Source organism: Ovis canadensis, chromosome 2, assembly GCF_042477335.2.
Source record: "Ovis canadensis isolate MfBH-ARS-UI-01 breed Bighorn chromosome 2, ARS-UI_OviCan_v2, whole genome shotgun sequence".
Classification (NCBI taxonomy): domain Eukaryota; kingdom Metazoa; phylum Chordata; class Mammalia; order Artiodactyla; family Bovidae; genus Ovis; species Ovis canadensis.
Window position 1 is genome coordinate 12,770,575 of NC_091246.1, and position 15,144 is coordinate 12,785,718.

The 15,144-nt window shown below is 37.7% G+C and overlaps 1 protein-coding gene across 2 annotated transcripts in view; it reads right to left on the reverse strand.

The window, feature by feature from the left end:
• MUSK (muscle associated receptor tyrosine kinase) overlaps window positions 1–15,144 on the reverse strand; it is a 93,241-nt gene that overhangs the window by 55,097 nt on the left and 23,000 nt on the right. For both annotated transcript variants that reach the window (XM_069575457.1, XM_069575456.1), the window contains exon 5: window positions 13,803–13,944. In XM_069575457.1, the coding sequence (XP_069431558.1) occupies window positions 13,803–13,944 (142 nt within the window). The remainder of the gene's footprint in view (window positions 1–13,802; window positions 13,945–15,144) is intronic.

Genomic DNA, 15,144 nt, shown 5'->3' on the forward strand with positions numbered 1-15,144 from the left:
CTGTTTACATTTCTGTCCCCTTTGAAGCTGAGTAATGCATAAAGAGGTCTGTCCACTGTGGCTCCATCTCTGAAGGAACTGGAGCACAAGCTCCTTTAAAAAAAACATCCACAGTACCCTCACAAACAGTGACTCCCACCTCATAATCAGGCTGGCCTGCCTCTGTGACATTCCTAGTCTCTAAAGTGGCTTGGGTCGGGAACATTTCTGTGGCCTTTGAGATAATAACATTTTCTTAGCTTGTAAATATGGATGGTGAATAATGACTGTGAGTAAGACGTGTTTACCAAGGAAATCAGGCAAGAGCCACACAAAGTCCACTTGTTTTGATTTCAGTCCTAGATGTAACGAGAGCAGCTATTAGGACTATTTTTGTTACAATGGTCCTGAAAAAATATATTACAAGGTTAACTGTAAGCCAAGGAAAAAGTTGAATCTCGGCTCTGATCCACTTTTTTCATTCTTAAAATAATTATTTTTTGGTTTTAATGGGAGGAGATGCTGAACTGCTTAATGATGAGGACAGAAGCCTTTTTGAGTTTACCCTTTCCAAACGTTTTTATTTGGGGATAAATTTAGATTTACAGAAGAGTTGTAAAGGAAGTGAAAGAAAGTCCCCAGGTACTCTACATGCAGTTTCCTCGACTGTTAACATCTTACACATAGTGTGCACACTCAATTGTGTCTGACTCTTCGCGACCCCATGGACTGTAGCCCACCAGGCTTTTCTGTCCATGAAATTTCCCAGGCAAGAATTCCGGAGTGGAGTGCCATTTCCTACTCCAGAGGATCTTTCCAACCCGGGGAGTGAACCCAAATCTCTTGCATCTCCTGCATTGGCAGGCAGGTTCTTTGCCACTGGCACCACCTGGGAAGCCCCATTAACATCTTACATAACCACAGTGTATGTATCAAAATCTTAGTTTACTTTTAAATAACACGTTGACCTAATCTTATGAAAAGGAAGATACCTGAGCTCTGACAGCAGGCACAGAAGCTGAAGTTTAATAAGAACCAGAATTTTCAAAACATTTATTTATTTATTAGCTAGCCAGAAATTTTTAATGGGGAAAGAAACAGTAGTTATAACCTTAATCTTAAGTGACACCATAATATCCCGGTTGTCTCAAGTGGCTCGGTTTGGGAACATTTTGGTAGGCTTTGAAATGGAATTCTGGATGCCCCAGTCGGACCATAGGACCTCCAAACTATAGGTTCCCACACCAGTGAGATGGTAGATATGGAATCATTTTAAAATTATGTCCAATAAAAGATGACAGAGAGTATCAACTCAAATAGCTTGTGAGTCAAACTGTAGCTCGTTCTGGTTTTCATAGCACCGCTGGTAGGTACCAACCAAACTCTCTAGACCACCTTCGACTTCCTAGTTCGGAGTTGGTGTCAGCCTGTGCTTGCATGATAAATCTGCATTTTTTCCTCTCTCACTGACACATGGTATGTAGCATGAGCTGCTGTTCATCAATCAAAGATGGACCTCACCTCTCAAAGCTTTCCTTGGCTTCTCACTGTCTCCACTGTCCTCTGTGTATATCTTGCCCAAACTTCTATTGTTGCAAATATATTGAACTCTAATTACTGTAATTCTTTGCTTGCATGCCTTTCTCACTAAATTTGGACACTTTTCAAGAAGTGAACCATGTCTTATTTATCTGTGTGTCCTTGGGCTGTGTGTTTAGTCGCTCAGTTGTGTCTGACTCTTTGTGACCCCATGGACTGTAGCCTGCCAGGCTCCTCTGTCCATGCGGATTCTCCAGACAAGAATACTGGAGTGGGTTGCCATGCCCTCCTCCAGAGGATCTTCCCAACCCAGGGATCAAACCCAGGTTTCATGAAGTGTGGTTCATAGACTACCTATGTGAGGATCATCTGGGAGGTTGTTAAAAGGCCTTAAGAGAGATCCATCAGGTCTGAATCTCTGGGGAATGCAACCTAGAGCTGTATCTTTTAATAAAATCTGTGGTTGCTTCTCATGTGCACTGATGCTTGAAAACCACTACCTTCAAGAGTTCCGTCAGTCCATCAACTTAGTTATTTCCATCTCTTTCCGTAGAGGTTTTTGAAGTGAGCATAATCGATGATGTGACAGTACCTTAAATAACAACACGTTTGTCTCAAGAAAAGGAGACCTCTTGTTGGTTTAGTGGAACAAATATTATGACAAAGCTTCAAATTGTATTCTGAAAAACATGCAAGGTGGGGCAAAAAATAAAGTATACAGTTCTCACTACAGGGAGGAGAGCAAAATGCCAGTTTCTCAAGAGAGACCATTTATTTTCTCCCCAGGTAGAAAAAATTTTTAAAGCAGTTTCTCACTTAAGATGTTTTTCAGAGCAGTGAGTGACGGAATGATCAATATTTTCAAGAAGGTTTTTGGCAAACAGCTATTTCTATAGTGAGCAAAATATGATGTAAGCTTGGGATATTGCACTGAGCCTGCCTTGGCTTTCATGTTGTTACACTATTTGGTAAGGGACATGCTGATTCTATATAGCCTCTTTCCAGTTTGCTGGTAAAGGCATATCTTCATATAGCACCTTAGATAAGCATCCTTATGTCACTTGTCACAATAGGGCTAAACCAAAGTTATTAATCTCTAACAAGTATCAAGAATGCAGAGACAAAGCATTGCTGATTGAGAGGAGATTTATATTCTCTGGAAGCAAGAGAAGCAGTTGGTAATGTTGACATTCTATTTGTGAAACTTGAGAAGACTAACCAGCAATATTCTCTGGATAGAAGTCATCCAGCTTCATAACAATGTAAACAACAGACAACAATACCAATAGCAGTCAGTATTTATCAAAGAGCTGGTAGACACATACAGTATCTACGTGGTATCCCAGCTCCTTTTACGAACCCTACACTCCAAGTCATATTGCACCCATTTCACAAAGAAGAAATAGACTCAAAGAGGTGACATAAATTACCCAACCTCACATAACTAGTAAGTGGCAGAGTCAGAATTAACCCTCTGGTCTATCTGATGCTAAAGCATGTCAATGCTCCAGAATTCTCATCTATGTAACATAAACATAGAGAAAGAAAAGACTCAAGAATGGGGTTATGAAAGATGTCCTGGTTTACGGTGTAAGCCATCCTTGTTCTTGGCTAACTTGGGTAAAGTAATAAAGTAAGCATTTTTCTGGTCTCAAGTTTCATTAACTGAAAATTAAGGGATTGAGCTATAACTTCTAGGGCCCCTTTCAGGTTTTAAAGTGTTTGGTTACTCTTCTAATAAAACCAAAGTTAATACAACATCAACTCTATTTTAAATAAAAATTTAGTTTTTGCAATTGAACTTGATTGCGTCTGCCTCAAAGATGAAGATGGCATGTGAAATAAAGAGCTGTCAATGTCTTCCCAAGTGCTTAAGCCATTGCTTTTGTTGTACCAAAGTTTCATTAGTCCTAGAACTACGTTGATGACTATTATTTATTTGAGTGATTACTCTGTGCCAGCCACTCTTGTGAGAGCTTTAAATGTAGTATTTGGGTTTATCCTTTTGCAACTTATGAGATAGGACATAGTGTTCACCTTATTTTACGGGTAGGGTACCTGAGGTACTGTGAAAGGAAGTAACCTACCTGAAGTTACACAAGGGTAAATGCTGGAGCCAGGATATGAACTTAAGCAGCTGCTCTAGACTCGAGTCCAGACAGTTTTCTACAACCTAGAGCCCATGTTATTAGCCAGTATACTAAGCTCCTTAACTTTTCAATTTCATTTCAGACAATATACTGTCAACATTATATCAATTCCATCATCTTAAACAACTGAAGAAAAATCTTTGAAGCACATTTCTTCAGAGCAATTGAGAATCTAACTGTTCTTTACCTTGAAGTATTATATGTTCAGTGCATAATAATACAACTTTTTTATCCTTAGAGAACATCACTGACAACTCTTCAAATAAAGGACCGTGTTACTATTGTTTCTTGAAAGCACTACAGAACTTTTCAGATGAGAATACAGCATAATCTCCCCTAAAGTGGAAATCAATGGGTCAAACCCTTTTCTGAGAGCATGCACCGCATTAATCATGCAGATTTAATTTTCCCTGTGATAGCCCCAGGAATATCAAAGGTTTATGCCTCTTTCTTTTCTTTGGTTTTTAAATACACAGTATAATCATGACAGCAAATCAAACCTGTTAGTGGCATCAATCAGATAGAACTGATGCCGGGAACAGGGCCACTGCAAATTTTATTAAAACTGCAATCACTGAGAGCACAACACACACTGGGGGTTTAAATACCTCTCTCTGTGGCGTTTGTCATATTAAGAGCTGCAGCATAAACAAAGGAAAAAGGCAATCAAATGTGTGTAAACATTACATGTTCCCTTCCACTTTTCTAGATGCAGTAAGGAAATCTGATCTCTGGCAAAGAAGATGGACAGAAGTCTAACATTTCTGAAAACAGTTCTGGTCTTTTAGATCTCTTGACATTTGCCTTGGGGTCATCCTATGTACATATGTATTTGTTTGGTCTTTTAGAATTCTACTTATTTTAGGTACTGTGTATGTCTGCAAAAAATCAACAACAGAAGCTTCCCACAGAGCAAGTTATTCCTAAGGATATACGGTGAAGCTTTTCAGACTGCAGAGAAAGGGACAGACAGCAGCAATAAGGCACCCTGACCAGTGTTGGGAACTCTTGCATGGGAGCCAATTAAATTTGCCAGGTGGCTCACCTTTCCTCCTTACTCCCCAAAATGCCTCTCCCAGGTGTGGAGACATGGGTCTACTTTTGAGGCCTCCTGCAAACAAGGAGTTGTTTAAACATTAGAGGAGCCTACAATAACCCTAGACCTAGACGGGTTCTGTTTTCTTCTAGATCTGCTCCGGGCCCTCATCCGCAGCTTTGTACTGGTGCCGAGTACCCTCTTCCCACTGGTGGTCACTGACTGAGAACCCTTGGTTTTAGCCTCTCTTCTGCCCAATCTTTTCCTTAATGGCTTAAAGCTCCAAGGGAAAATGAGGTAGTAATAGAAAATGCCATCACCAGGGAGCCCAATCCATTCCAATATCCATGTATTTTAACTGGGATCTCAAATCTTCTACACTTAACCAGTTTCTACACACAACGTTTGATTTGTCTGAATGTTATAGTCACAGAATGCATAAGATCAGTGCTCATCTCCAAATAAGGAAATCATTTCATAATAGTTAAATTGAAGGATATAAAGGAAGTCTAAGGGAAATATGTAAGAATGTAAGGGGAATATAAGAAAATTAGCTATTTGTAATTTTTAAAATAGATCATTCCTAATGATTAAAAAAATCTCAAAACAATAATCATTCTGTCTATAAAAAGACTAATTATATTATCATCTTAAATGCATTTTATTTCTGTGATGCTTATGAAACACATTTTTTAAAGGAAGGATATCCCTCAGGTCAAAATCAGGAAAGTAAAATAAGACTGGTACTTCAGAGGTCATTCATAGCTTCCCTTGATGGCAGCCTCTCCTTGATAACTCCAGCTCTATCACTCAGATCATCATACTTCAAGGTGGTATCGCTCTGCCACTGAGTACTCAGAAGTACTGAGTGCTCTGGAGTACTTGGGAGTACTGAGTACTTGGGAGTACTCAGGGGAAAACTGTTTTAAAGACATGTAGGAGAAATGATAGGAATCATTCTTTGGATGCTCACATGCCTAAGACAGAACATGAAGTAGGTTGGAAAGGGAGACAAGGCTGTCTCTTGACTTAGAAGGTAATTATTTCTACAGGGCCCTGAGAAGTTACCTTGTCCATTTTCAATCAAACGAAACTAATGCAGTAAGAATCCTTGTTCAGAGGTGGCAAGTGGGGGTGAGGCTACATGGAATTATGCTGCTGAAAAAGATATTTTTACCTCTGTGAGGAACTAATTAAAAGAAGTGATCTCAGCAGAAGCAATATTTGAAGTTAAATATAAGGAAATCTTTCTGGGAAATATGATTGATTTATCTTTGTTCTATAATTGTATATGTATTCTCATATTTGGAGACAGCTAAGAGGAACCTTCTTAGCTAAAGGGCAGAAGCCACAAATGAAGTAGGATTGCCTCTAAGCTGGGTGAGACAAATCTCAATTCCTGATATATTGAAATGCATGATAAAGAAACAAGAAATTAGCCAATGCTTGTAAAAAAACCAATGACTGGGAATTCACTCCAAATATGGTAAAAATTTTTGAAATGAGCACTTAGAAAATGGAACTTTCTGTGAAACATGATATGTTTCATATATCTCTGGCCCTCATCTGTCCTGCCATGAGGCCTGTCCTAAAGCCCGTTGTCACAGAGGTACCTGAGAGAGGGGTTAACGTTTCCAGAGGAAGAGCCTCCAGAGTTGTGAGGTTGACATCTCTTTTCTGCCTTCCAGGTGAATATGGGATCTGGGAAACCAAAGACTTCCCTACCACGGGCAAGTCAACATACCTATGTAGTTCTCACCCAGGAGTACTTCACTTTTCTATGGAAACTTACCTTTATTTTACCTATGAATCAATAACACCTAACCAAGTGTAGAGGATGTTCACTGAGAAATCAGAATCCAAATGGAATTTTAGTTGGGATCCTCCAAGCCACTATAGAATCATAAACTTTAGGTTTCTGCTCATAAGTAAGAAAGTAGAGTCAAACAAGAAGAGAATTCACTGCAGCTGCCACTCTCTGAAACTTTTCCCTTCCCACTCCATCTAATTGACTCCCTTACTTTCTCAACTTACTGTCTTTATGGATTAATTCCTCCCCTAAGGAAATGGCAGTTTCCATGGTCTGTTTATTATGACCCCACCCTGAACAGTCTTTGGTTCAATACCCCAGTGTAGTGAATATATAATCAATATAGGAATCAGTTGCCTTTGACAAAACTTTTTCCATCCCTGAATTTGTTCTAAAGCAGAATGGAGCAACAGAACTACAAAAATAGTATATCAAACCAATGAACAGAAAGGTTGATGTCACTTGATTAAAATAGTATATTTGGAAGAAGTAATTTTTTCCAAAGCATAAGTACAAGCTTTCATTCTTTCTAATTATAAAGGTCTCTGTATAAAAGTTCAGAAAGTCTAAAGCTATAGAAAGTGTATGATGGAAGGTAACCACCCCTCATGTAATTCTGTACAGAGATGATGACAGTTAACAATCTGCTACTTCTAGTCCAATGTATGAAAGTGAAAGTCGCTCAGTAGGGTCTGACTCTTTGTAACCCTAGGGACTGTACAGTCCATGGAATTCTTCAGGCCAGAATACTGGAGTGGGTAGCCATTCCCTTCTCCAGGGAATCTTCCCAACCCTGGGATCGAACTCAGGTTTCCCACATTGCAAGCAGATTCTTTACCAGGTGACCACCAGGGAAGCCGAACGTATAATATATAACATACTGTTCTTTGACTTACTTTTTTAACTTATGAGCACATTAATATTTCTAATGGGTTAATATTTCTAAAGAAATAAGATAGTGCCTTGTATATGGTCGCAAAGAGTCGGACACGACTGAGCAACTTTCATTTTCTTTTTCACTGTATACGGTAAGCACTATATAAGTATTAATTGTTATAAAGACAGCTGATAATTATATCATGCTTTCTGTGTGCCAGTAATAATTCACGTAGTCACTACAACAACATAAGAGGTAGGTGCTATTTTTACCCCTGTTTTATAGTGAGGAAACTGAAATTCAGAGAAAGGAAACATACCCAAATTACATATATGGTCATCACATAATGTCAGCCTCTTATTGATGCAAATTTAAATTATATTTTAAAATATGCTATTATAAACAACTTTGTGATAAACTTACTTTGGGTAGTAGTTTGTAGTTTGTCGCTCAGTCGTGTCCGACTCTTTGCAACCCCGTGGACTGTAACCTACCAGGTTCCTCCCTCCATGGGATTTTCCAGGCAAGAGTACTGGAGTGGGTTGCCGTTTCCTTCTCCAGGGGATCTTCCTGATGCAGGGATTGAACCCGAGTCTCCCACATTCCAGGCAGACGCTTTAACCTCTGAGCCACCAGGGTAATATACCATTATCCATCCACTGAATTTTAACTTTAGTCTTTATATTTTTCACTTGTTAAAATTATATTTAATTCTTTATCAGACTTGCCTTCTTCCTAATGTATTTTTCTTTTTTGTTGTTCTTCCTTTTGTGTGTTTCATTTTAACATATTCATTTGAGAGTATTTATTATATTGTGTTGTTAATTGGATTTCCTGGGGCTTAAATCTCTTTACATATTGTGTTAGCTACCTCTCTCTCAAGGCAAGTGGTTTCCTGTGGATGTGATAATTTTGCATTGTGAATGCACCCTCAGTGTGGCATTATCTAAACCCTAACCTGTGTAAAGTGTTTTGTTTTTCAGCTTTTTTGTTGTTAAATTTTTGACTTGAGACTAATTTTTTCCTTGAAATTATAGTTTATTTACAATATTGTATAAGTTTAAGGTGTGCAGCAAAGTGATTCAGTTATGTTTTCAGATTATATTCCGTTAGAGGTTAAAGATAGCGAATGTAGTTCCCCTATGCAATACAGTGAATCCTGTTGCTTATCTATTTTATGTAGTTTGTTAATCCCATACTCCTAATTTGTCCCTCCCTCCTTCCTTCTCCCCCCCCCCTTTTTTTTTAACAATAAGTTTGTTTTCTGTGTCAGTGAATCTGTTTCTGTTTGTATGTAGATTCATTTGTATTATATTTTAGATTTCACACATGACTCATATAGTGTTTGTCTTTGTCTGACTTAACCTCACTAAGTATAACATTCTCTAGATCCATGTTACTGCAAATGACAATTATTTCATATTCTTTTATAGTCAGGTAATATTCCGGTACGTATATACCACATTTTCTTAAGCCAATTATTTGGGGACTTGGGTTGCTTCTGTGTCTTGGCTATTGTAAACAGTGCTGCTATGAATGTTGGGGTGCATCTTTTCACACTGGAGTTTTCATTTTTTCTGGATACATGCCTTGGAGTGGAATTGCTGGATCATATAATAGTTCTATTTTTAGTTTTTTAAAGGAAACTCCATACTCTTTCTCCATAATAGCTGCACCAATTTACAGTTCCCTCAAAAGTATAGTAGGGTTCACTTTTCTCCATACCTACTCTAGACTTAATTATTTGTAAACATTCTGATAATAGACATTCTGACCAATGTGAGGTGGTACCTCATTGTGGTTTTGATTTGCATTTCTTTATTCATTAGCAATGTTGAGCATCTTTTCATGTGCCTGTGGGCCATCTCTATGTTTTCTTTGGAAGACCTAGGACTAGTTTTTATGTGAATTTCTCTAGCTGGGGATTTCTTAACTGGCTGTGCTGGCAGCATGAATTCAAAATCAAGTATAACTGAGATATAGTCCTGAGTGTTGGATAGTCATTCATAAGAAGACTTCTCTTTTCTTCTTATGGGGAGATAGACAAGCCTCTGTATTGCCTTTCTTTGCTGATGGGTAGAGTTTTGCTGACATACCTTTTAACTTTTATGGTTCTCAGCTTTATACAAGGGTATCAATGCCAGCTTCCACTTCACAGGGGCAAAAGACTTTGATTTCTGTCGCTTTAAGAGTCTTAAAAACTGACCTTACACATTAAAGAAATGGGCACCTGTCTTATTACATGGAGGACAAGGTCCAACCGCCCCATGATCTTACTGCTCTGCTTTTCAAATTTCTATTCATTCCTGACTTCAGAAAATTTACATTGTTTCCTGATGAGTTATACAACTAAGCTGGCATTTCTGAATGTTTGTAGTAGGAAGATTTTCATGTTATCTTGTCTATCATGTTGCTGGAACTCTGTGTTTGAATCCAGGTTTGTGTATTTAGTACATAAAGATTCTGTGAGTCATCATTTCAAGCATTCTCTCACAATATTCTCAACTTTCTTGCCCTCTTTTCTTTACTGGCAAAGCTCCAATGCTTAATCTTGCCTTTGGATTTGGCTTTCTACTTTTTCCGACTTATGCTGCTGTGCAACCCTGCAGGAAAAACCCAGAATGAAGCAAATTGCTGCCAGTCTGTATTCCTAGTCCTGTTCTCTGCTGAAACCTTCATGTTGCCCAGCAAGCTTAGTTTTCCTGTGACTCATCTCCCCCATTACCCACAGCTATTTAAAAACCTCCTCATCCCTTTGCCCCCCTTTATAGGAGTATTTTCAGAAGATAATCTTACTTCCTACTTCCTACAGGAAACAGAACCCATCAGAACAGAGCTTTCTCAAATTCCATCCACCTAATTTATGAACTCATTTATACCAGAATACACCCCCTTTCTCCTTTCTCCCTATTACAAGGAAGAAAGTTTCTTTTTCCTGTCTTAGCACAATAATCGTGTAATTTACCATTGAAGCCAGGGTATTTTTGAAAGTAAAAGAGAGACTCTATTAATAATTATTCTAGGATGACAGGTGTAAACCAGAACAGGGTAAACTGGGTCATGTGGTCACCCCCATAAAATGTTTGTTGCTGCATTCATCTCTTTCACCTTCTCCAGTACCACAGCCCCTTGAAAATTCAGCCTCTCTACTGTATATTCAGATTTTTCTTCTCTCTGTGTTCCTTCTCATTAATATTTTAACATTGCCAATTAAAAAAAAACACTTCAATCTTTTTTAAAAGAGAAATTGTGCAAAACCACACTACCTGTGTGCCAATGAGGCCTCCAACTACTGCTCACTTTTTGGACTCATCTCTTTTCTCTTTATTGGGAAAAAATAAATCCGCATCTACTATCTCCCTCCTTCAACTCCCATTCTCCTTCATTCACAGACTTTTGGCTTCTTCCCCCATCCTCATTCTGATCCTAATCTTGACGATGTCACACATGATTCTCCTGTTATTTAACAGAACAGGCTGTACTCGGCATTACTTAGGTGCCTCTGTCTGTGCAGCCTTGAGTGAGTTAGTTACCCTGTGTGTTCCTCGGTTTCCTAAAATGGTACAATGATAGGCCCTTCCTCACTGACTGTTAGTGAAAATTAAATGAAATAATCCCTGTAAAGCATTAAGTGTTTTAAAATGTTAGACATCGCATTGTTCATCCTTTTAGAAAGATATCCATGTTTGGTCATGGTTAAACTGGATTGTTCCATCAGTAATTTTGCATGTCACTCTTTGAACCTTTTAAGGCAAGGCAGAAAGGTACAATCTTTTTTAATAGGATAGCAAAGAGCCTGTTTTGTTTTGTTTTGATTTATTTGACTGCGCTTGGTCTTAGTTGCTACATGTGCAATCTAGTTCCCTGACCAGGGATCAAACCCAGGCCCTTGCATGGGGAGCACAGAGTCTTAACTTCTGAACAATGAGGGAAGTCCCCTAAAATATCTTTACATTGCCATTCCAGTGACCCAACAGCCTGAGGATGGCAGTCTAGACAGGGAACTTCACGTGTCCAAGGGTATTTCTTTCACCTTTATTATGGCTGCTAAGGTTTAGTGAACACACTGTACCAAATCTGTATAAACTGGCAAGATTAACCTCATTAGACGCTCACGACAGCAGACAAACCCTATCTTTTCCTGGCGTACCTATTTGCCATAAATGTAGCCCAACATCAAATAGCTCTTACAAGGCTCTCGTTCTGATTTGCTTAAACTAATTTGCAGCATTACTGACACAATACGTAACAAATGCTCATCTGTCCTGAGTGACCCTGCTTTATCTTCAGCCCTCACAGTCGCCAAGACAGCAGGCATTTGCAGGCATATTGGGATTCTTCCAGTGACTTCTTAGTTGCCTTTTTACTTGCTCTGAGTTGTTGGTTTAATTGACCCTTTTTTTAAATAGGTTGTGTCTGTGTTATATCTTGTGGACATGCCTCAACTGTTTCTTTAAGCGGAAGCCAACCTCACAGAGCTTCAAAAGCCCAAACAGATTTGTGGCAATATTTATGTTCTAAAAGTAATAATTTTAGTTGATGGTATTTACTAAATACGTAGTATATACCAACAGTTGTGTTAAGCATGTCACATGTTTTCGTGTATATTGACTACTTTAATAGGGACTAGAATGAAGTAGAAATAGACATGTGTGCTAAAATGAGCTTATTACATCCTGGTAAAGTACCTTTAAATGATATTATGAGCTTTCAGTACTAGCAGCTTGAATAAAATGTCTTGCATATACTAATTGTTAACACAATGAACATGACCGTTTAAATGTTAGGAAGGAGAGCATTCAGTTTTACTGATTGATAGGCATGATACAAAACTAAATGGCAAGGCAAGACTAAGCTGTGTAATTGAACTCCAACTAATGAAATCTGTGATAATTTTCTCTAGGCCAAAACTAAGGCAAATTGTTCCATTATCTTTGAAGACAGTAACCTAAACAATCAATGTTTTATGTCATGAATCAGAGGGCTCATATTTCATGCCTTGAAGAGAAAAATCTTCATGATATTATTTATAAATGGCTAACATTTGTTCTGTATCCCTCCACACATAGTTCAAGGAAAGACTGAATCCAGGCAGGCATTCATTGTGTCTGAAAGTGTGACCAAATGTGTTTGTATGTTTATTTAATTTTCACTCAGTGAGTTACATCAGGTAGTGGTTGCATTCTGAGCTTAAATAGCATTGATCATTTAAAAGATATTAAAGTCTAGCAGCTGTGCTAAAAATATATCCTTTTTATGTCTGACAACCACAATTTCCTCCAGTTTCATTTCTTTCCATGAACAGTTAATAGAAATAAGATCATTAAAGCTGTGAGAATATCTAGCTAGGCAATAAAGATAATCTTACAGGAGCTAATAGAAAACTGTGATTGAGAAGGAAGAAATGTAGCAAGGGGTCAGTTTTGGCTCAAGAGAAAGGTGACATCAAAGTAAGCTAGGGGAAACTATGAAACCTTTCCCAATGGAAATATAATTTGTGTCAATGTGTGATAATCACGTTACTGATCAGATAACAGTAAAGCAGAAAAAGAAGTGATAATTCTTACAGTCAACATTTGTCGAATGTTTATAAAGGGCCAGACACTGCGCTAAATACAACCAGTAACTTATCTCACTGAATACTCAGAATGAACCCCACTTTGCAGATAAGAAAATTGGGAACCAGAGAAGTTAATTCTAAGGCTTAAAACAGGAAAAGGTGGAAAAAGTTTTGCACTGTTTCCTCACCTAGTATAGGCATGCTGAAAGTTTCTCTTTTTAAGCAAAACTGATATAATTTCAGGTCAAGAGGGAGCTGATGACCAAATGGATAGAATCCCTAGCTCATTCTGGATTCTGATTTCTCAGTGAAGATCTTTCACAACCAGCTGTTGAATTCATTGACTTCAAGGAACATTTTAAAAAGTGTAAAATATCTTGACAGTATAACTCATAGAAGTAGGACCATATGGAGTTATACATTTTGAGTCAGTATTTTTATTTTTCTTAACCTTTGTGACAGAACAGAGTCTGGAAAGAAGTTACATTTTTCTTTTGATACATTTTAAAGACACATCTTTTATGCTGAGAAAGATGAGTATCTTCAAATTGATAAGCAAGGGAGAGTTGTCCAGGCCAGGAAGATATTCTGAAATGGTATCCTACTGTTTTGGTAATATAGTCTGTTTCAGTCAATTGATGGGATATAGACGGAATATGACCTACTAAACAAATGAACTTTTTTCCCCTCCTTTCAATTTTTGAGTGTTGACTTGATGGCCTAATAGCTGGAATAATTGAGGGCGCTAAATTCCCTACTGCCTGTCTGTCTTGCAAGATGAAGTACAGCCTTCACAGTAGAACATGAGGCCTTCTGCTAACACTGTCATGAGGAGAAACAAAGCTTCTTACCCTCCACTTCCAGCTTCACCAGTTTGGAATATGCTGTCCCAAGGCTGTTTTTTGCCACGCATCGATAATGTCCTGCGTCTTCCTTTTGTACATTATGAATCCTTAAGCTCCCAGATTCAAGAACCGCAGTCCGGGAATTTTCCTGCCAGAGATAGGTACATGAATTTTGCATGAACATGAGTCTGTCAAGGATACATTTGCTATATTTCATCAAGTCATCATTTTCACTCATCAGAAATATTATTTTAACATTTATTTGACATTTATTATGGATAACATAGAATAATAAATGAGATGGTATAAGATTCCCTTATAAAAATAAATTTTAATAACAATACTGTAAGATATAGTTATTTTTATTTTCTTTCAATACATGAGGACCCCATAGCTTATTGGATGTCCTAAATCAACAAGCCTTATTTTAGATTTTGGTATCTAAATATATCACACCCAAGTTTGTTTGATTAAAAGCATTGCTCTTAATAAGCGTACTTACTGCCTATATGGGATCCTTTTAAAAGTTGGAAAACTCTACAGAAAATACAAAGACTGGTCTTTATAATTAAAATATTACATCTATATTCTCTTTGGGGATCTAAATTCAGTAGTATATATAGAGCCACTCCTTCTTTTAGTGTAGAAAATATAACAAAAGGAAAGCCAGAAAATTATATAGATTATCATAAAAATGAAAATTATTTGTTTTATTTTAAATAAAACAAAGCTAATTGAGATTATGTTGTATTTCAATGCATTGATAGAGATCAACACCTATGTATCCCCCCATGGAATACTCTGAGTATAGTAATATGGAAAACATATTGTCTGTGACCTCACTGAGTTCATAGTAGGTTATGCAAGGATGGAAAGAGACAATGATGATGCAGAATAGTAATTTATCAGTAAATGTAGGTACATACAAAAGCAGTACAAAATAAGGATGTGAATAATGTATTTCAAGTTTGACTACTGTATATGATTGAGGTCATTGTCAAGGTCACCAGTCTTGAGTCTTGATGCTCTAACTTCACTCCAGAATATTCTCGTTCCTTTTCTTGAAGCTTAGTTCCTTTTCTAAAAAAAAATCTCTTGAGTCTCAAAGATTCAATGTTAAAAGAAAAAATAAATGATTCAAATACCAACCAACTGGCCAACCAGCAAAGAAGACTCTAGCTTAGCTTTGCTCTGCCTCTTTTGTCATCCTTAACACTACTGGTCCCTATCTCTTTTCTCTCCTCTCAGCCCCAACTGGATGCCTTACAATTTGCATATATATATATATATATATACACACACACATATATATATATAGGTTTGGTTACAGTATTGTACATGGAAAATA